Raw genomic sequence first — 21,352 nt, forward strand, 5'->3', positions numbered from 1 at the left:
ACTACCCTCTTCATAGACAGAACCTACCAAAATCTTTTTAGTAAGGATTCCCAGCTGCTCTGTCCCTGTTTAACACTTGCTGCACTAAACAGTTTATCTCTGTGTCACTCTTCACGAAGAGGCAGCATTGCAAGTAGTTTGGAGCTCTACAAACCTGTTAGTGAGCCAGTTTTTACTAAGTCAGAAATTTAACTGCCAAGTTCTGCCAGCCTTTCTCCTGATTTGGCCTCTTGCATTTGCGCAGCTGCTCATTTTCATTGAACATATTAATATTTATCTTAGGTCTACCACTACCCTTTTGAACTTGATTTGGCCAGTGGCTTCCCAGTTACTAGTGAGACTGGCAAACAGACCATTTGATTACAGAAATATTGTTAATTGTTCCAAAAATTCCATAGGGCACACAGCACTCATGTTACAGTTAAGATAAATGGCAAAATATTATTTGTTACAGATGGATGCTTACTCTCTCTTACGACCCTGCTCTGAAGCCCAACTACAGGTACCTTTATTACTTGTCCGTGGGCTTCCTAGCTAGACACAGACAGATAAACACCAACACCTGCTCTAGGAAATATGCTGTTGTGCTCCATCCTGAAATACTACCAGAGGGCAGCTACTGCTAATCCTCCAGTTAACAGAAAGCTAAATATATTGAGAATCTACTGGACTGCATCTCCAACTTTGCAAATTAAAAGCATTGACAGGGTAAAAATCATGCTAGCTAAAGCTGAAGTATGTGTCCTGTCCAACTGCAAAAATGTTCTTAAATTACTTTCAAAAGGTTAATTACTAGAAACTAAAACTCACAGCAACCTGAACCATTATGAATAGAACACCAAGATATTTGAAACAAGGTGTAACAGTTGTGAACTAAAAGCAAATCTCCCTATCTGTGTTAAAGCTAGTATGACAGCTGCATGACTCAACAGTTTTCAACAAAAAATTTGTAGTAGGTTTTTCTATTATTTTAAGCTTTGAAAACTAAGTCCTCAGCCTTGAGACTTGGATGGAAAAGACATCTGAAGTGAGAAAGAAGTGATGAGTGAAGAGATGAGAATGTGAAGCATGTAGTATATCCAAAGTTAGGCAGATTTTCATGTTGCTCTTTATTCTGAAGTTTTTAACTGATGCCTTGGTCTATACCTGGGAGCCTCCAGTAAGTGGGCCTGGCAACTGGATTCTATAAATCAACTAGAAAGAACAGAGCAACCAACAGCTTTGAGACTAACAGGATGAGACTGCCTGGAATGACAGATAATACAAAGAGACAGAGCTTTTACAAGCAATTCATTTGTTGATGACACTTATAAGTGGTTGAAAGAGGAAACAATTAGACTGGGGCCTGCAGCAATACCAGAAATTTTTTCATGGAACTAAAACCTTGAGGACTTTGACCTGATTCATGCTGAAAAGAAAATGCCAAGAAGAAAGAAACATGCACAGCAACACATCTGAAAAATCAGAAATTCCTTTGGGTTAGAACAAAAAACTAAACATTTAGTTCAACTCTTATTTTAGTATAGTTAGTATCCAGTAGTATAGCTACTGTGAGAACTTTTCCAAACCTCTTAAGCTATAGTAGACTTTCAAAAAGAAAATGCCACCTTATGTGAATGGATAGTCAGTTTCATACGTCAAGGTTCTGGCTGACAAAATTGTGATTCACTTTGTTCCACTAGTGGAATTGCCCTATTCAATAGGTTTGAGTTGCATTAGACACTGAAGGAATGTGTTCAATTATGATGCAGGTACAAAATGATTAGGTTATTAAATCTTTATTGAAAACACAAGCGAATGTATCTGGGCAAATTTTAATAGAGGTGCAGACATTTACAGCTTTTTAGCAACAACTGAATGAATCTGCTCCACCTCCCTCTTAAAACATAGCTTCCTACCAGCAGTCTGAATCACTCTGTCAAACAGAACAACTAAGAATCACTAAATAATTTCCAACATTTTTAATTTGGTAAGAATGAGACTATGAGGCTAGCACTCGCCTTTACAAGGAACAGCAGACTTTATAAAGTCCTTCCCTGCTGAGAAATGAAGGAAATTTCCTCTGCTCCTAACTTTAATCCTAAAAATGTGCTTATTTTCTGCTTCATGCTGATTTTCAATTGGTTTGTCTAAATATTTTAATATCAATTTTCTATTTACTTGAAGTCTAACGAAGAAAGGAAAAGAACCACAAAAAGCTCTTTTAATAGAAGGCAATGCTCAGCTACTGACAGAACTATCTTACATGTTAAAGCAAGTTTTCAATTTTTACTGAGTCCCAGATTATCAAAAACAGTTTTCCAAAAATAATTTCATTCTTTTTTCCCCTCTCATAATGAAAAGTAAGCCTGCATCATCTTTGTATATGGCTCCAGTCAGAAACTCATTTGGGATCAGAAGTAGCTCTTAAAACATTGGTTTATTTTAAGTCAGAGGCAAAAAATGTTAAAACAAAGCAACAAGAAAAATCGAGGAATCAATCCCTTAGGGGCCTTCTAAGCAAAGGACAATTGTGGGGAAAAAATAAGATAAAAAATACTGCTTGCTAACTTCACTTTCAAATTTTGACAAAATACAGCTCTACTGCAGAAGACTGCTTATATAGCAAATATATATGCTCAAGTATGATGAAACAGAAGTACGTAACAGTAAAAATTTAAGATTTAAATAAATTTAGCCAATGGCTGGCTTCAGATTCTACTCTGAGTGTCTGCTTCTGAAACAGGGTCATGACTTCTCTACGTTACTGGTGATATTTCAGGCTAAAATGACCTCCAGAAATAAGTCTCAATGTCCAGATCTGTCAGAAACTTATTCTGTAGTTTAGCCAAAGTATCTGCTAAAAAAAGTTCTTCAGAGGTAACAAAAAACTCCAACCAAAAACATGCCCTAAATGAAAAAGTAGGAATTAATTCAACATTTCCAAAACATATTATGAGATAAATTTTGTGATTAATATAAAGCTTAATTACCATTAATAACATTTTAAATAGTATCTCACAATGAGATAGAAAAACCAGAATGAAAACTTTTTTTTTTCTCATTTTAACACAGAACCTTGTTGTGTCTATTGTCCTGCTAACTGTTTCATGATTTGTGATCAGCAATTCACTTATGACAAATTATGGACACATACACAATTTACTTATTAACTGGCAGTGGAATAACTCTTAGATAAAAGCGCTGACCTCACTGCTCTGATTCAATTCTGGCCAGGTCTGGTTTAGGGATGGCATTGATGGAGACTTGCTTGGAGGGGCTTCTGCTGGAGAGCCAGAGTAACCTACCTCACCAGTCTGTTCCCCAACTTCTGAAACGACAGGAATCACTATGAACAAAAATCATAAATTGCATTCAGTTTACTTTTAGAAGAGTTGTTCACATCTCATGGAAAGTGCAAAGTACCCTTTATTTTACTCTTTTTCAAGAAATACTTAGCAGCAGACAAAACTCAAAAACCCAAGACCTTTCATTAAGTTAAATACTGTTAAAAACTGTTTATCAGGTACTACTCTTATTTTAAGGATGCTTCTGAAAATCAGACTTTGAAGATTATTCTGACCATCCTATCCTCCCAGTACTTAGCCTTTAAGTAGCTTTTTCAGGTTTTCATTATATATAGAATTAAAGTTTTTCTTACAGCATGAGAATATAACTTTGCACTAGTGTTTATTACATCATATCCTGCACTGAGCATTTCATCTTACAGAATAAAATACTTACTTGTACAAAAGGTCAGACCAAAACCAGTATCTCAATGCAAACACAAAAAAAAAAATGACAACAGATTAAGAAAACCATTCCCCCTTAGTTTAGTCTCCAAATAATATTAGTTTCAAGCCTCCTTACTAAAACAGTGGTGTTTCCATTCACATTTTGCAAATTGAATAAGTCCAGAAGCTGTCACATTGCAACTGTCCTTTGGCATGGTTCAGTTTTCTTTTGAAGTAAATGTGAACAGCAGATCAGACATTCTGTCTAACACAGTAAAATCCTGCTTACAATGTCTCCTATTTTAGATTTCAAAATGCAAGCTAAAGCCAGGCATTAAGACCCTCAAAAAACCCTGAAAGTTAGGATTACAACTGTGCAGTGTATAAGCAACAGGAACAGTTGACAAAGTGACTGATAAGTAGTGAGACATACTAGCATGTCAGCAGTCCACAGAACTAAAACTCCAAACAAGACAAAATACTAAACAAAAAAAAAAGAAAATATGTTTAATTAAATTATCATTAAAAAGGACTGTTGCATGGGTATGTGATTGAAGATGACTGCCACAAGAGTATGTTTTACCAAAACTTTGAAATTTATAAAATTTATTGGTTTCAGGTTCCTAAAGAGCTGAACTGTGCAGCCTTCTCTTCTGCTAATACAAGTCAATATTCTGCCTGCTAATTTTCATTAAGAATAAGCTAATAACAAATCCAATGTCAAATTGAACTGAAAACACTTGAATAGTCAGTGGTGACCACCTGTACCTCTGAGAAGTTAACAGCTCATTATTGCCTCCAGAGAGCTGCCAGGGACAGCAAAATGCACAGCCAAAAAACTGAAGACCAAAATGAATTAATTGTGCTACCCTGAGGTGAGATGCAACTGAAGTGCTACTACCATGAAAAAAAACCACACACAGAAACCAGTAACTCTTCGGAGTTTCAAAGGTCATGTGAACTTCCTTTAAATAGCCAGACATAAGGCTGTTTCCACAATATTTCCAAAATTATGCCCAGCATCCAGCATCCTGAATTGTCTTCCTCTAGGTAAAGCAATAAAAATAGGCTACATTGAGGTGTCAATGTCACCAAGTAGTCAAGCTGACATGCTGTGGTCATTGTAAACAAAGTAATATACTAAGTCCAAAATACACCAGTGGCAATATTTTGGAAATACATATCATATGTTAATTGCTCTGAAGTGTAATAAGAATAAAAAAATTCTATTAAGTTAAAAACCTTAAAATTCTTGTTTTACTGATGGTATTCTACATAACTGAACTAACTTCCAGTGTTAAGCACAAAGTCAAAGATAAGGCTGAAAATTATTATGGATAGACTACACAGCTACCTGTAATTCAAAGAGTTCTGCAAACACTTACATGAAACACACCTATGACATTCTGTGGAAAATTTTAAGGGTTAAAGTAATTGTGTAAGACAATAAGGCATGGCAGATTCCTTTTCTTACAAAGAAATGGTATTGTGGCACCAACCTAAACAAAAGTTCACAGAAAAGTAAAACTTGCTTTTCAGTTGTGTAAAGGTTGGTACTTTTAACTAACAGAGATAAAATTGAGTTTGAAGGAATTGCAATTCTGTTGAGATGTAATGCTGTACTAGAAAAATGACCAACTATACAAATGCTTAATTATACAATAAGTCTGTGTCATGTGAGAGAAATACATATCTCTAGTTATGAAACCAGATGTAAAGCAAGATCATTATCTCAAACAGATTTGGAACACCGGCAGCTGGTCACACACTGGATTCACAGGGCTGATGAGGGAGAGGCTGTCAGAGGAGCTCATGAGACTTCTTCCTTTGCTGTCTGAACACAGCCCAGAGGGTGCAAGGAGCCCTCTGCTACTCCTCCTCCTGCTGGCCACTAGTTCAGAAGTCAAAATGGAAAAATGCAGCACTTTTCAAGTGCAGAGGATAAGTGCAGAAGATTAATGGGAAACTTTCTAACAAGAGAACAGGATTAATAATGGCGCTGTCAACACTTTTGAAATAAAGTTTGCCATCTTGCACATTGGTTTAAAAGACATTCGAGCAATTCATCTTCTTCAACAGTTTGACTGTACATTATTCATACTGAGGCATGTCAGCAGAAGATCATCAACCATTTCTTTCTTTTTCCCATGCAAAAAAGTGCACTCTTAAAAAGACACTCTGGTGTCATACTTTAGTTTCTATTTCTAAGACCATTTTGGAAGAAAGCTTTAATGAAACATAAGTTTTACAGGAACTGAAGTGAAAAATTATTACCAAAATTTAACTGGTTCATCTTTCTAGGCTGATTTACAGTTCTTAAGATGAATTCCTGTAATTCATCAAGTCCAGTAGACAAATCTATCACTAACTTTTAAATTAGTAAATGTATGCTGTTGTAACTAAACATAAAACTACAGCCACATCAGTAACTTCATCTGAAGTATTTTATTCAACATAGAAGTTTTGGCAATAGATCATGTTATGTGCTAGATAAGATCAGCTATTTCCAATGCTGCTGATCCAAATAAATAAATATATAAAGGAAATAAAGCTAACAGGATAAAAATCCACAAGTTTGCAAGAATTTTAATTTTTCATTGTTGCTTTTAATAACTAAAGAATAAAGCAGCAGATTTTCCTATTTTTAAGCATGGCTTACATAGCAAGGTAACTTTTAACTATCACTAGAACAGGGTAACTTCCCTTCAATACCAAAGGGATAAACTTCTAAAAGCAAGTTGTCTGTAAAATGAGAACAATAAACATACACAATATTTTTGGTTTAGTGTCTGATGCATAAAGTTCCCAGACAACTTTAGTTGAAATCTAATACCAATAACAAATATAGCTGTTGGATGTGGAGTTCTGGGGATTTTTTTAGTGTTTTCTTGTTTTGGTTTTTTTTTTTTTTGTAACAACAGTTTATACAAATAAATGTTATTTCACTTCCTACCAAGATTTTTTGCTTGATCACCACTTTAACACAAAAATTGAGAGAATGGAATGGTTTCTGACATTTGCTAGGTTTTAGCCCAATTAACTGCAGCTATTTCTCACAAATGTCTTCATCATAGCAAAATGCTAACTCATACTGAAAACACTTCAGCAGCAGCTCTTTGAAGAGCCAACCTACTCCCACAGAAAGGAAGTTCATTATTAAAGCAGAGATAATAAGAAACACTGTATCTAGTTTAAGAACTTATCGATAATTTTGAGATTAAAGTCTCAGACAGCCTACAAACACAGTATGAAAAGTGTCCCCTTGAAGAATTTAGTGAAAATAAATAAAATTCTAGCAAATTATAGTACTTGTGCACTCAGAATATAACCTGAGTTTCCAAGCAAAAACTGCTTGTTAAAAAGTAATCTAAAGCAGCTTTAAAATACTCATTTTTTATATTTTAAAATAGATAAAGGAAACTAAGATGGCCACAGACATCCTGTTTTTAAACACCACCTTAACATGGAACAGTAGTTTGTTTTTCAGTTACAGCACTAAGTTTTTGGCACATATTAACAAGCAGAACTCATACATTCAGTGTTTTTTCTGGGAGTACCAAAAAGTAAAAGGCACTGCACAGAACAACTAAGTGCCAACACAATAAAGGATAAATATGCTTTCAAGTCAGGAGGTGAATTTAAAAAAAAAAAAAAAAAAAAGGGTCTGTGGTACTGATTCTGCATTTTTAAACACCTATCCTGCCCTTAGCATTGAATCTGGGAATATTTTTAAAGTACCTTTGATACTTAGGAACTCACACCATATTTTCATAAATGAGGGTGAAGAGAAAGCATACTCATTTGAAAGTGAGTCTAAAGTATAGCTGGCTTGGGAAATTGAAATACAATAGCTGGTCATGAATAAAATCCATACGGTGACAATTTTATTTTCCTTAACCTTTAAAGGACACAGTTAGTATTTCCAAATGTAATAGTGTATGTGTACTACTCCTAAATAACTTCCCTCTACAGAAATATGTACATGCTCAAATTAGCTTTGAGCAATAAGACTTCTAAAAATTGTACAATGCTTTAGTTCATATTGACAAGTGCTTTCTTTCATACAAACAAGTATCTGCTGTAACAATTAGACCACAATTTTAAAATACTGACATTTGTGTTGAACCCGTATCTTACCCGTTGAGTCTTCCAAATCAATCAGCTTGGGCATTAAACTTTCAGGTAACTTTTCTGGCAAATCATACCCATTCTTCCTAGCAACTACCAGATGAAATGCAGCACAGAACTCGTCCAATGTCAGTGCACCATCTTTATCAAAATCTGACAGTTCCCTAAGAAGGAAAACTTAGTGTAAATAAAATTTCTAAAGGTTATTTTATTTCCAAAAGACAGGCTTCCAATTTTGCTACTTGGATGAGCGAAGTTTATTGTTCCCTTTATCCTACTAAATGCTTCATATTAGCACTATGTGCTTTACTCCTCAAGATGATGAGCCTTGATTAATAACAGCTTACAGATAATTTAAAGTCACTTTTATCTCTGCTGGTTTTTAACCCATTTAAGACAGTACTACACAGTATTATCAGCCTCAGATTTTTGGCAAAGTATACTTCTGAAATTATAGTGCTGAGGCAACGTCATTAAATGGGAAATTACCTGAAATACAAATCATTACACTGAAAGAAAGACAGCACTTGCCAAGGTAAGCTATTTAATGACAGCATGCAATGAGGCAGTACAAATTTCAGAATACAATGAAACAGAAGATTTGCACAAACTCAAAGCTGAATTTGTCACCATGTACCACAAATTTATTTAAAAATGTGTATGTATACATTTCATTTAAATTTACTTACACATAAATGAATAAATAAATATAGATAAGGAATTAATTATTTAAATTTAAATGAATTTTTAACAATAAAAACCTCAAATAAACTGCTTCTAACTCTGAAGAGTTTGGAATTTTCTCAAAATGCCTTGTAAATAGTACCAGCCCAGGCCAATAAAACCCACTAAAGTAATACTGGCATAAATATGAGCAGGACTGAACATACTAGTGTAATTTTACTTAACAGTTTCTAGTAAGTAATTATTACATGTCTATCAGCTGTCATCTTTCCAGACATTTATCATTAATTAATTATTATTATTATTTTAAATAATCACACTTACCAAATATGAGAAAGTTCAAGAATGGGTAGTTTTGACTTAGTGAAAAATTCTTTAGCTGCAGATCCTAAAAAATTGCAACAATCATTTTTAATACTTAAGGCAAGTGAAATCATTAGAAGACTCAGACCTACTGTAAAGGTGATGAGTTATGTAGAAAGGTTCTGGGAAAAATGGCACTAATTGCTAGGGTTAAAGGAGGGAAAAAGGCAAATTAGTTTCTAGTCTTTCTTGACTTACACTGAACTATAGTAGACTATTATCAGCAAAATGCAGAACTTCCTTCAAAATAGTATGCAAGCCTAAGTACAAAACAAAGTCTTTGTAACAGAACTGATGCACTCACAATTATATTTTATAAAGAGTAACTTACCTGGTATAAATCCATTTAGATCAGGTTGAATGGTTTTAAACTGATTAACATAATACTGCCTTTGTTCATCAGTTATTTTCCAGGGGTCATCATAACTACTTGATTGCCTACGAATTTCATTTGCTGTAGTAGCTGATGCTACAGTTCGTACTGTTGTCTGGTCCTGAAATGAAATATTTTTCCTCAGTATTATCTACCTAAAATGCTTCTACGAATTCTCAACTTCTTGCCTTTAAAATATAAAGCATAGTTAAAACTCACAGTAGTTTAAAAACTGCAGGAAACCATCAGCAGATGGCATCTCCAGGATAATGGCAGGGTATTTTTGCACACTGATACAACATGGAATGACCGCAGATATGTAAGCGGAAAAAAAAAAAAGTATGGCACATATGCATAAAAAGCTAAATACAAATGTTTAAAAGTCATAATTGTTGACATTTTTATAATTAGTAGCTTTCATTTAATCATTCCAAATTAAGGCAAATCAAAGGAACAAGTATCTGTTGGGCAAATAGCACTGAATTGACTACAGCACAGATACACAGTAAACAGCTGCAATGAAAATTATGAAGGAAAAAAGAAACCCAAGGATTGCAACATCAATCTGAATGAGGCAAATCAAATACCAATAAAGTGTCACACCTGGACAGAAGCAGGATGCATGGCTAAAAGAGCACTGGTTGGTGGGGTATCTGCAAAACTGACCCAATTTTCTTGATGGGGTGGTGGTGAATGGCCAGACCATATGGGATCACTAGAAGTAGATGAGCCTGAAATTAGAAGAAACATTTCCTTTTCAAAAGACAACCTTGAAAACTAAGAAAGAACTGTGGATATGGAAATATCTCCTGTCAGGGAGATATACTATAGAATGATGAGTAAAATGAAAACCAAAGGGCACCAAGGTGATAAAGTTCACCTCATCTCATGTCTGTAGAGTTTTACATTATGTTAGCTTCAATCTGCACTAAAAAGACAGAACTGAGGAAAGAGCTTATTGCAACACATGTAAAATGTAAACTGGATTTTATCCATTTAATGGGTTTTGAGTAAGTTTATAAACACTCCACATTTTTATTTAATTGAAATAAGCAACACTTGTATGGACAAATACTACTTAAAAGTGGCATATGATATTAGCATTTGACGTCATTATCACTATTAAACTTTTTTCCTTTTTACATTTTAGTTCACCATTCAAAGAACAAAGTCTTGGAAACTCCTTTTAAGAATCAGGGGTTTTGGCACAGACAATCCTTTTCCTCTACATCACTTCTACACTAACTTAACTCAGTTGCTTAAAAACAGGCCAAGATAATACAAAGCATCCATATAGAATGCTGATATCTGCTGTCTATTAACTATCTGACACAACAGTTGAAATTCACCCAATGCCCTGCTATAATCTACTTCTGAAGAACTGTCAATGTTCAATATCTTAATATTAAAATAACAATGAAGCAACTACAGAAAGATAAGGCCATCGACTGCTTTACATATAAAACTATTAAAATTCTTTAAAATTGCAGTTGCAAATTAAAAATTTAAGGAACTCAGATCAGAGAGAAAAATCATTTAAAACAAGTCTAGAAGAATGCCAGGACTCCATTCTATTCCTCGATTCCTGAAAGAAATGCTGAATGCCTTAAATCTAAACAACATTTGTGAAACTGATGAATCTACTCCTCTTGCACAACTAAATGCCTTCTCTTGAAATTTGCCAAATAAAGTCATACTTAGATAAGAATTTTTTGCCTTGTATGCAGAAACAGACTTCCTTTTAAAACACAGGTCAGCTTCTTGTGAGTTTCTGTAAACCCTCCACACAACAAGAAACAGAACACTGATCTCATAAATTGAATCCTGCTAGTAAGATTTAATTTCAAGCAACAAACACCAAGAATTTTTTGTCATGATGCTGGCTAAAAAAGCCTGCCATGACAAGTGTATTCATATAGAGGTAATCAATTTATGAAGCTGACAAACATCAACAATTTCAGGTTCTTGAAGCCTTTATGACACTACACTGCAGTAAACAGAATGAAGGAAATCTGAGAATCTGTGAGGCACATTGAGGACTAACATCTTAAGTGACAGTATAATTGTTAGTATACAATACTGTTATCTAATACCTGGCAACATGCAATTACTCTTTCATTCTATAAATGAAAAGTAATAAGAAAAATGCTTAGAACCAGTTTATCTTTGCTCTTTTCCTACATACAGTAGTCATAATTGTGCAGAACACATTTAATTTTGCATTACATTGAGTAAAAAAATAGCATTTGCATGAGGAGAATTTTGCCGATTTTTTTTTTTTTTTTTTTTTTTTTTTTTTTTTTTTTTTGTGGAGGATTTTTTCTTTCTACGTTAGCTTTAATATGATGAAAAGGCACTATTAGCTGCTCATTTTGTCTGAAATTCATCCTCCACTTTTGGAAGCTCCTGATGTGGCCTGGAGCTTCTAGTAACTTTATCCAAAAGTGCTGAGAATAAAGGTAAGGCATCTGACAATGCTTTATTTACTCTGAGGTTCTTCTTCAGTAGTTCACCTAACTCTCAAACACTAGAATGAAATTCAAGAGAAAAGCTCAGTCTCTTTCCACCTTGTCTCTTTCAGGACTAACAGACAGTCTAAGGCAGACAAGACCTTTCTTTTGATATTTTATTTTTGATACACTGACTTTCCCCTTCCCTCTCAGACACTGACATTATTACCATTAACCTTTTATATGTTTACTCCTCCTTCATTTCTCTCAACAACTGATCTTGGTACAATTCAATTCATATCTCACTTAGCACAGTATCTGTTCCAAAGCAGTACTCTGACAGCAATGGAAATGCCAGCAGCAGCAAACTGTGATACCTTCCGAGTACTTTACAGGTATTGCAAGAACTGCTTCCTTTCTCTCCCATTCAAATAATACCAGCAAGAACATTCTTACATTACTCTTCTTGTTATTTACTCTCCAGTGCAATGCTTTAGGACAGAGGATGGGATGGCTGGAGAACACTGGAGAAAGATTACCAGTAACCATGGAGACTTGGATCTATGCACATACTCATGGACTGCCACCAGCCAATAACTCAATTTAACACAATCAAATTGGAAAAAGAAACGTGGAAGAAAAATTGGAAGAAAACTGAGTCACAGAGAAGACTCAAAGCAATTAGTCTCTTTTTATTTTAAGATTTGTAGCCCAGTGAAGGAAACCTTCAGTGGTCTCTGTGCATCTTCATCAGTGGAAATACCTGCAACACCACTTTAAATGAAGAATAGGCCCAAGGCCAATTATCAGATTTGAATAAGCTGGTGAACTCTAATGTTCTATGTTTAGTATGAAGACCTAACAAATTCCTGTAGCTGCTCTCTTCCTCTACCTTGAATATCTTACCAACACATTGATAACTTATGGAAAATTATCTCATTTCCTGTGGAATAAAAGCTACCCCCCTTTACTTTGAGATATAAATGGAAATGTAAGAAATATTCTACCCAGTTAACATGTACTTTTCAATAACTAAATAAATATTGGTTTACTAGAACCAAATTTTCAACTAACTCTGTAAACTAAGAATTGCTTTCCTTTTCATCAATCTGTGGTGAAACAAAACCAGAAGCTGAATACAATTCTTACAATAAGATAAAATGCTGGAGAGCTCTTATGCCCAGGTAAGAGTATTCTAAAGTTTGCAACAAGGCCAATTATCATCAGTAGCATTAAATAGGGGACAAAGAACTGTTCAGTCCCCTGTAAGCCCAGTAAATATCTTAGGGCTCTGAAGATGCAAGGGAACTGTTAGCACAGTAGACATATTAGCATTCAACTTCATTATCAATATTAAACTTTTTTCCACTTGTAGCCATGTTCTACTTCCACTTCCACATGTCCCTGAAGTGTTCACAAACGGCTACAAAATCCCTCCCAAAGAGAAAAGAAAGAAGTATGGTTTAGAGCTGCAATTTCTCATGCATATTCAGATATCAACACAAATCTCTGATGTCATGCCAAAAAGCTAACACATATCCTAGGACAGAACAGAAGATCTCAGATTTTTAAATTTGTTTTAGATCATTATTTGGATACTATGTACATAAATATTCTGGTTTGCTTCCAGTCCCAAAAGACAACAAGGTAATGAAAAAATATTTTCTCATTCTGACATGCCACTCAACTATCATTTAAAGTAGGGAAGGGTTCTTTCTCCCAAGTTTGTCAACATCATAACGTTATCTTAAACTGCTAAATCAAAGGCACCTGAAACACTTGAGAGACTCAGGTTTTAACAGACTTGACTCTGACATTGCAGGATGAGACCTGAGCTAACTATAAATATTCTACACAGGTAATCAATATCTGTCACTGAATTTCAATTCCTGATACTAATGTAAAATAAATGCATCCTTTGGGGCTCTCTATACAAAAATTCTTCAAGAGAGATGGTAACAAGCCTTGGCTTCTGATTTCATATTTGTAAGCACACTGAGCTAGAGTGACAGTGCCTCAGAAACCAGTAATATACATACAAAGTATTAACACCATCCTAACTGAATTACAGTGACAGGACAACACAGTGACAAAAAACTGTAAAATCGAAATTCTTTTGTTCTGTTGAGATGAAAACAGGTTTTCTTCCAAGAAACTGATAACTACAGCTATGAGTTAGATTTCTAATGCAGGACAATGTGTAAGATTTTTAAAACCAACAATTGACTTTTTATCTAATAATTATTCTACAGCCCAATTCAATAGAGAAAACACTGTTTAACTTTGTTCATAGTGGGAGTATAAGAATACAATGGAATGTTTACTATGCATAAGTCAGAATCTTCCAGTTTAAATATATCTTTCTTCAACAAAAAAAAATAGATTTGATTTTTGCCCTTCTGGTTTAAGCAACATACTCTTTATTATCTGACCCACCAGAAAGATTTTCACAAATGAGATTCCATTATTACGGTTGACAACCTCACTATGTGAAATAATGTTTGAGACTAAAGCAAAATACAAGCAGAGAGACCTGGGTTCTCATTTTGCTTGGATCACAAATGAACTGGCACAGCCCTATTGATTCACCTGGTTTCTCAAAAATATCTTGCACTGGAATCAAGATGAGCTTGTAGTACTGATCTTAAGAAAACTAATCAGCAGTCTGTCTGGTTCTATCTAAATGTCATGATAACATAATTTTTCTATAAACACTGTCCTTAAATGTAGGATCAAGAGGAGGGGGAAAAAGCTGAACTGCCTACAACAGCTGAAATTCAAAGCAATAATTAATCATCTGGAGTGCAAAAGGATCATCCACAGTAAATTACACTGAAGATTTTTGTTAAAGTAATATATGAAAAACCACTTTGACTTTAGCATTGCTAGAAGACACAATGCTTCTATAATAGCATGTTGGAATTACTTTAAATAAACTGTGAATGTGCTCCAGTATAGAATATAAAATCAGGGAATATTGAGCTAGTTCAGAAATATGCTCAGACAACTTCTGAAAAATTTACCCATTAAACATCATAGGGAAACCATTACCAAACTGAAATATTAACATGGCATTGCAACTTTATTTTAAAGATAACAATATTGAACTCTTCAACACAAGGAAGAGTTTGCATACTGTCCTGGAGTATGTGACTTTTTAAGTTAGAAAAACTTCACAAGTTCAATATCAGACACTCTTGTGTTTCAGCTTTAGAGAAACAAAAGTCAGCTGAACTACAGGAGAAAGAACATTGAAAAATCGAGTGCTGACAGTGCTTGGACTGAACCCTTAGAAGAGATCATGTAAGCAATGAGCAGACTAATTTTTTTTTAATTGTAAATTGACTGGGACTTACTAGCGAACAACATTCAGGACACTGGCATAAACCTCGGCATACAACCCATTTCACTTCTGAAGTTTTATTTTCTTATCCAACCAATTCTAATAGAATCCCTGTTCCTCCACAGATGCTTAGAATTACAGAAGGACAATAATTGGAAAGTGTCAGACCACTTTTGGAATATTGTAACTGAAATAAACCAAGCAATCACAGGTCAATTTCAAACTACAACCTACAAAATGCAACATTATTTAGCAGTATCATCAAAATAAAAACCTGAATTACAGTTGCTCCCAAATTTATTAAGACTACCAGGTATCAGAAAAGAAAATAGAACTTTTTAAAATAAGACATATTAAGGGGGAAAACTTTAAAATTTGATTTCAGTGATACAATAACAGGGATGGTCTTCATGTTAAATGAAGAACATTAAAGGACAAAAAGCTTCACTGAAATAAGTGGTTCTACCTTGACAGATGGGAAATGCAGACGCTTCAGTTGTTTACATAAACTTTAAAGAAATAAAATTAATTGTTCTGGCATTTCAGCTAATCTACCAGAAATATAATTCAAGCAAACAATATATTATCTGCTGCTTTCCCTTGAGGTCCCCACATTTGCAGGTATACTGACAGCTTCTGCACAATTTCAACAGGATTATCAGCTTTATTTTTAAAAACTTTCCACTGGAAAACTTAAGCACTCTTTCCCTCCCTCCAAACCCTTAGCAATTTCCATGGGACACTAATAAATGGATCTGCCATATGCAAGACCCCAGATTCTACAGTGCTGCTATCAACACAGACACTTGAATCTGCAAGAAAATTTCCAGGACTGGAAAACACGAAGATAAACTGTCCTAAGCTCATTTATTATAGTTATTTAACAATTCCACAAGGTTGGGTTACCACGGAAGCATAACAGGACGTTTATACCTGGTTGTACTTCACTAAATGGAGCCCAAAAAGGCCCAGGTGCAGCAAGGGGTCGCTCATTATTCCCTCCGCTGGGATGGCGGTTGTGCTTCCTCCAAGTATGCGGAGAGGTTGGTGGGGATTGCTGTGGTGAAACAACTGGAGATGTGGACTCCTAATAAAACAAAGGAATCTTTTAACATTTTTAGTACATAACTAAATGCATAAAAGTCTATCTAAAACTATTATTTCTAGAAACAACCGTCACTGCAGTTAAACTCTCACTTTAGAGAATGAAAATTTTAGTACTTATTAAAATGAGGGAACAGGAGAAGTCAGATACAGTATAACTAGGACTGAACACATTTACATCAAACAATGTAATCTAATATATTTTTAACTTGGCATTCTTAAAAACAACAGCAATGCTGAGTTAAATGGCTTAGATACAGAGGAAACTAGATTATAAGATTCACTTCTAATAAAAGTTACATTTGAAACCACGTCTCAAAAGAAATACTTACTGTGCAATTTATTATTATTCCAAATGCTAATCAAATGATTCAGTTATTTACTTTCATTTAAAACAAACCAGAATTAAGGATTGATGAAAAAAAAATCACCAAATAGGACATTTGATTTTTTTTTAATATGGAAAAACACAAATTCAATTTTTTAAAAAGAATGGTGCCAGCTAAGATATACTTCTCTGCTGTACAAGGCAATGTTGCCATAATGCTAAGGCTCACACTTCTCTTTAATCCCATTCCATACTATACTCTTCCTGAACAGGTGGGAAAAAAGAGAATCACATGTGCAATTTCTACATGGAATCAGTTCTCATAAGACATTCAGATTACCACTTTACCTAATTTCAAATAAAATCTAAAGGAAAAATAGTTTATATTGTACCAAGTATTCATGTAGTAGAAAGTAATTTCTTCCCTACATCTTTATATTTTGAAATTCTTGTTTGCCAGTTCTCCCAATTTGAACTGAACTGTATTAGTGAAAACAAGGAAAAAAAAAGCAAATCTTGAATTCCAAATATCCTGAAAAGTAATAACAAAGCCGAAAACCTCAAAATCTGTGTCAGCAGTACACAAAGTTTGGTACTCTATGTAAACAGGTGTTAGCATATTATCAAGTACCAACAGACAGACTGAATGTAGGCTTCCCCAAAATTACCCAAACTGATTTACTCTGCCTAATATTCAAAGACCATTAAGCTTTTAAAAAAATATTATTATATCTATGAAATTCTAAAAGCGTTTTTAAAAGTTAGAAAGCAAGGTATATTCTAAAAGTATATGCATCCTAACAAAAAAGCTTTAGAGCCACAATGACTATTAATTTACAATATGTTGATGTAAACTTTTGCCTTTTTTCTTGCCCTCTGATTTTCCTACTCACTGTGAAGTGAAGCCATCTTGGTTGATTCTGCAGATGAGGTATTTTCTGGAAGTTCTGACCATCAAAGTCAGATTTCCTCCACTAAGTTTCTAGGCCACAAGATTTCAAACTTTCTATTCCAAGTATTTAAATCATGCTCATACATACTGGCAAAGAGTTTTACAAAATGGCTGGGAGCAATACTAATTCAGTTCAGCTTTTAACTGAGGGATCAGCTGACTGCACAGGCTGTGTTACTGCTCCTCCACAGCACCTCCATCAACTCAAGATATCTTTTTTTGTTGCAGCTACATGCCTTTCTGAATGTTCCTGAAGATTTCTCCTTGCTGTATTTAGTTAACAGATTTATTTTCAATGGCAGGATGTTCTTATCCTCACTGGTACATGGGGACAAGAGGGGAAGGAGTCAGGGTTTTCAGAGTGCCACTTGCAGGCTGGAAAATGGAACTGAGGTTGAATGGCTACTGTGCAACAGGTGATAGGTGCAACATGACAATGCATCACTTAAATCAATGAAAAGCTCCCTCTTCTATTAGCTTTTAGTCATCTTTTCTCAAACAAGATTTGAGGGATGTTTGAATTTTTTAGACAAAATATCATGGACAGAAGTAGAGAAAGCTATGCTTGGACACAGATGTTACTAATATAATCCAGTACTCTTACAAATCAGATGGTCCAGAAAGACACAGAAGAAAACCTGAGGCAGACAAATGTTTGATAGCCTACCTAGAGGAAACGACTCACTACTTCTCATAACTGCATGTGAACATTAAAACTTGACACACATTCATCATCATGAAGCAGCCCTGCCCTAGGCTGAGAACTGTGACTTCAGTAAGCCTCTGCCTAACAGCTGGTCTTATGCTGCCAGCACAGGAAGGAATTTTAAGTATGATCCCCAATTTTAATTCTTCTAAATCTTTACATGTGGTTTGTGCGATTCTGTAAAGCATGTAGTGACAGTAATCAGATCATCAGAAGCACAAACATTGGAAATAGTTAACTTTGCCCTCAGCAGGCAAAACAACATTATATCAGAATTCTGAACATTTACAGATTTACCACAATTGATTTGGAGCTTACAGACTCCAGAAATAATTGAACAGCAAAAGCATGTCACCAGCTCTGATGTCAAACTTCTGGAAGGTGGACAATCCACATTTTTAGCTGTACCGTCATTATAAGTCACACATTCCCAAACCAGTTTAAACCCAATTTAGACAATGTTGCTCTGGCACCATCTTTAGGTTCATTCTGCACAATCCTAGTCGCTCACAAATACCACTCATGGCATTCATTCACCTAGCTAACTAGAATCTCAAGAGAGCTAAAACCCTTAGGTGTTTTTTAAAAACATATTTATATATACACATGCAAATAGGTGTGTATATAGCAAATGTCTTGGCCAAAATGCTGATAGCTTGATGCAAGTGTAAAGAAGAAAGATGAAAGCCAAAAAACGCTGGGGAGGCAGTAGAAATACTGACTCCTATTCTAAAGCAGCCATGGGAAACACAATGAGTAGAGATTTACTGAAACTGCAATTATATACAGGTTCATTTACCCCTTGTATATAGGTTATTAACTATGAATCTGCTTTTACACTGGATAAAAAGTTATCAGTTTTACCTAGAAAACATGATTTATTGTACAGTTTCCACTACAGTTTTGTCTTGAGTTTCACACTTCTACTAAAGAGTCAGAGTAGTTTTATCAGAACCAACGTTATTCTCAGCTGCAATGCACACTTGCACAAAGTGAGAGTGTTTTGAGAGTTTATGAAAGCGTTTGTTACAACTGAGCAAGGAGGGTTCTCTGCTGTCACCTGTCCAATCTACTAATATAAGAAATTGATTTTCAAAGCTTGAAAAATCCAGAATCAGATTTTTAAAAGATAATTAGGACACAGAACCTAACTTACCTGCTCTCCCAAACTGTAGCATGTAAGAATAGTTTGCATTATTTAGCTTACTGGTAGCTCAGACATTTGAAGTTACCCATCTAATCTCTTTGGGAACTTTGAAAATTTTACTCAGCGTCTGCACACTGTAGTAGATGTTTATTAGATCAGCTACCATTAAAATCTTATTTTTATAAATTTTTTTAGTATTTTCAATGCAATTACATTTAAACATTTAAACCACTACTTTTCATTTTCCCTCTTGACAAATCTCAATAAAAATCAAAGTAATTACAACATTCTGTATTTTACTATGTTAAGCCACTTATCTCTTTAAATGATTCCAGAAAATATCTTAATAAAAGCATGGTGACATAAATGGTTAACATTTTCATGTTAAATCAAACTAATGAGGACATCTTTGTCAATAACTAATAAAAAAAAAGTAATGCATCTTAATTAAGAAAAAAAAATCATGTTTAAAAATATTGAAAAAGCATTTTTGTCAGACTGGAACTACAAAACTGAGACCTGAAGTACTCGTAACTTGGATATTTTTGAACTGACAAGAAGTTAAAAATAGCATGTTAATTAAAAAAGGTGATATAATATATGACTAAAGAAAGAGACTTAGTACACAAGTCAAATAAACTGGCTTAAGGCAGCACAATAATGTGCTAAAGGGACAATATTGTCCAGAGGGATCTCAGCCTGACAAGGGCATTATAAGCATAATGAGACAAATGAGATTATAAGCCTTTTCCTGGGTTGCACACATCAGGCCAGAAGAAAACTGCCTAACAAGAATTCCAGAGGCAATGAAGCCAGACATGATATCTCCAGAATAGTTTAAAAGGTGTTGTGATCCAGGTCCTGATATCACCCAACCTGTCTACGAGTTTGTCATCAGATTCATCATGAAAAAAGATTTATTTAGAGATGGCAACTGCACTGTAGAACCCAGGTTTTTTTAATCAACTGGCCTTCACACCAAAGAACAAAACAGCCCAAGGTTCAATGAGAACTTCACCTACAGCACATTTTTCAAGGCAGGATGTGTGGTTCAGCCAAATGAGGAGAATAATAACTAAACCAGAGACAAATGAAAAAGGGATCAATCACAGCATGAGAAATTATACTGGTATTTTTGTGATTTCCTCAACAAAGGAACTGCACTACATTTAACCTGAAGCTGAGCATTACCTCAGTAGGTGTCATACAAGATAGTTCCAATAATGTGGAGATTAATACAAGGATCTAAGGTGCAAAAGAACTAGCTATAGAAGGGGCAAAGCTGGATTGTACTAGAATGGAAATTACAAGATTGAAGGGAAGTTTCTAATAATGCTCTTGAAGGACTGATTTGGACAATAACCTAATTTGATACTTTAGGTAACCAATTATGCACACTACATAGCATGCTTACAAATTGTAACAACAAATGTAAGGCGGCAGAGAGATGGATCCCTTTCAGGACATAGGGAACAGTCAGCTATCAAATTTTAAAACATGAAATACAGTTTTTCTTGCATAATGAATGTTACTACCAAAGGCCATAAAGAGAAGACTGGATGCACAGGTCATGTATCAGACCCCTACAGTATGTCAAGTATGACAGATTTGCTTTATTCACAGCTGCCAAGGTATAGGAGGTGAGACATATCAAGCAAAAACAGGAAAGAACCCTACCAATTAGTATTATTACTGTAAAATATCACTTGGAACAAGAAATACAAATGTAGCAAAATATTTTCAATAAATGCAAATTCAAATTGGATCACAGGCAGAGAAGGATTAAGGATTACTGGTAACGACTTTATGAAATGAAACTGAGACTATGGATTATTTTGTCAAGCAAAACAGAGCTAAAGTGGAATGCAATAATTTTCCAGTAAATACTGGTAGTGCCCTGCAGCAAATACTAATGACAAAGTGTTAAATGAATAGGCTGAGTTACGTGGGAATTCCCACCATATGAATATTCCTACTAAGGCCCTGGAATAGTTTTTCCCAACAAAGCCAGTGTGGAATAAAAGGCTTTGCAGGTTCAAGAGAGAACGCTGATCTTTTTAA

General features: G+C 34.7%; 1 protein-coding gene across 15 annotated transcripts in view; it reads right to left on the bottom strand.

Annotated features, from left to right (window-relative positions):
- The window catches only part of REPS1 (RALBP1 associated Eps domain containing 1), a 64,978-nt gene that overhangs the window by 20,139 nt on the left and 23,487 nt on the right, over positions 1-21,352 (bottom strand). For 6 of the 15 annotated variants that reach the window (XM_071433996.1, XM_071434024.1, XM_071433986.1 and 3 more), the window contains exons 4-9: positions 15,988-16,141; positions 9,865-9,992; positions 9,220-9,382; positions 8,850-8,913; positions 7,851-8,005; positions 3,189-3,328 (exon numbers count right to left, since the gene is read on the bottom strand). In XM_071433996.1, the coding sequence (XP_071290097.1) occupies positions 3,189-3,328; positions 7,851-8,005; positions 8,850-8,913; positions 9,220-9,382; positions 9,865-9,992; positions 15,988-16,141 (804 nt within the window). The remainder of the gene's footprint in view (positions 1-3,188; positions 3,329-7,850; positions 8,006-8,849; positions 8,914-9,219; positions 9,383-9,864; positions 9,993-15,987; positions 16,142-21,352) is intronic. The other 9 variants (XM_071434033.1, XM_071434005.1, XM_071433954.1 and 6 more) reach the window with 3 other exon arrangements.

This window comes from Agelaius tricolor, unplaced genomic scaffold (genome assembly GCF_023055355.1).
Source record: "Agelaius tricolor isolate 1412-34295 unplaced genomic scaffold, bAgeTri1.0.p SCAF_1, whole genome shotgun sequence".
In the NCBI taxonomy this organism is placed as follows: Eukaryota; Metazoa; Chordata; class Aves; order Passeriformes; family Icteridae; genus Agelaius; species Agelaius tricolor.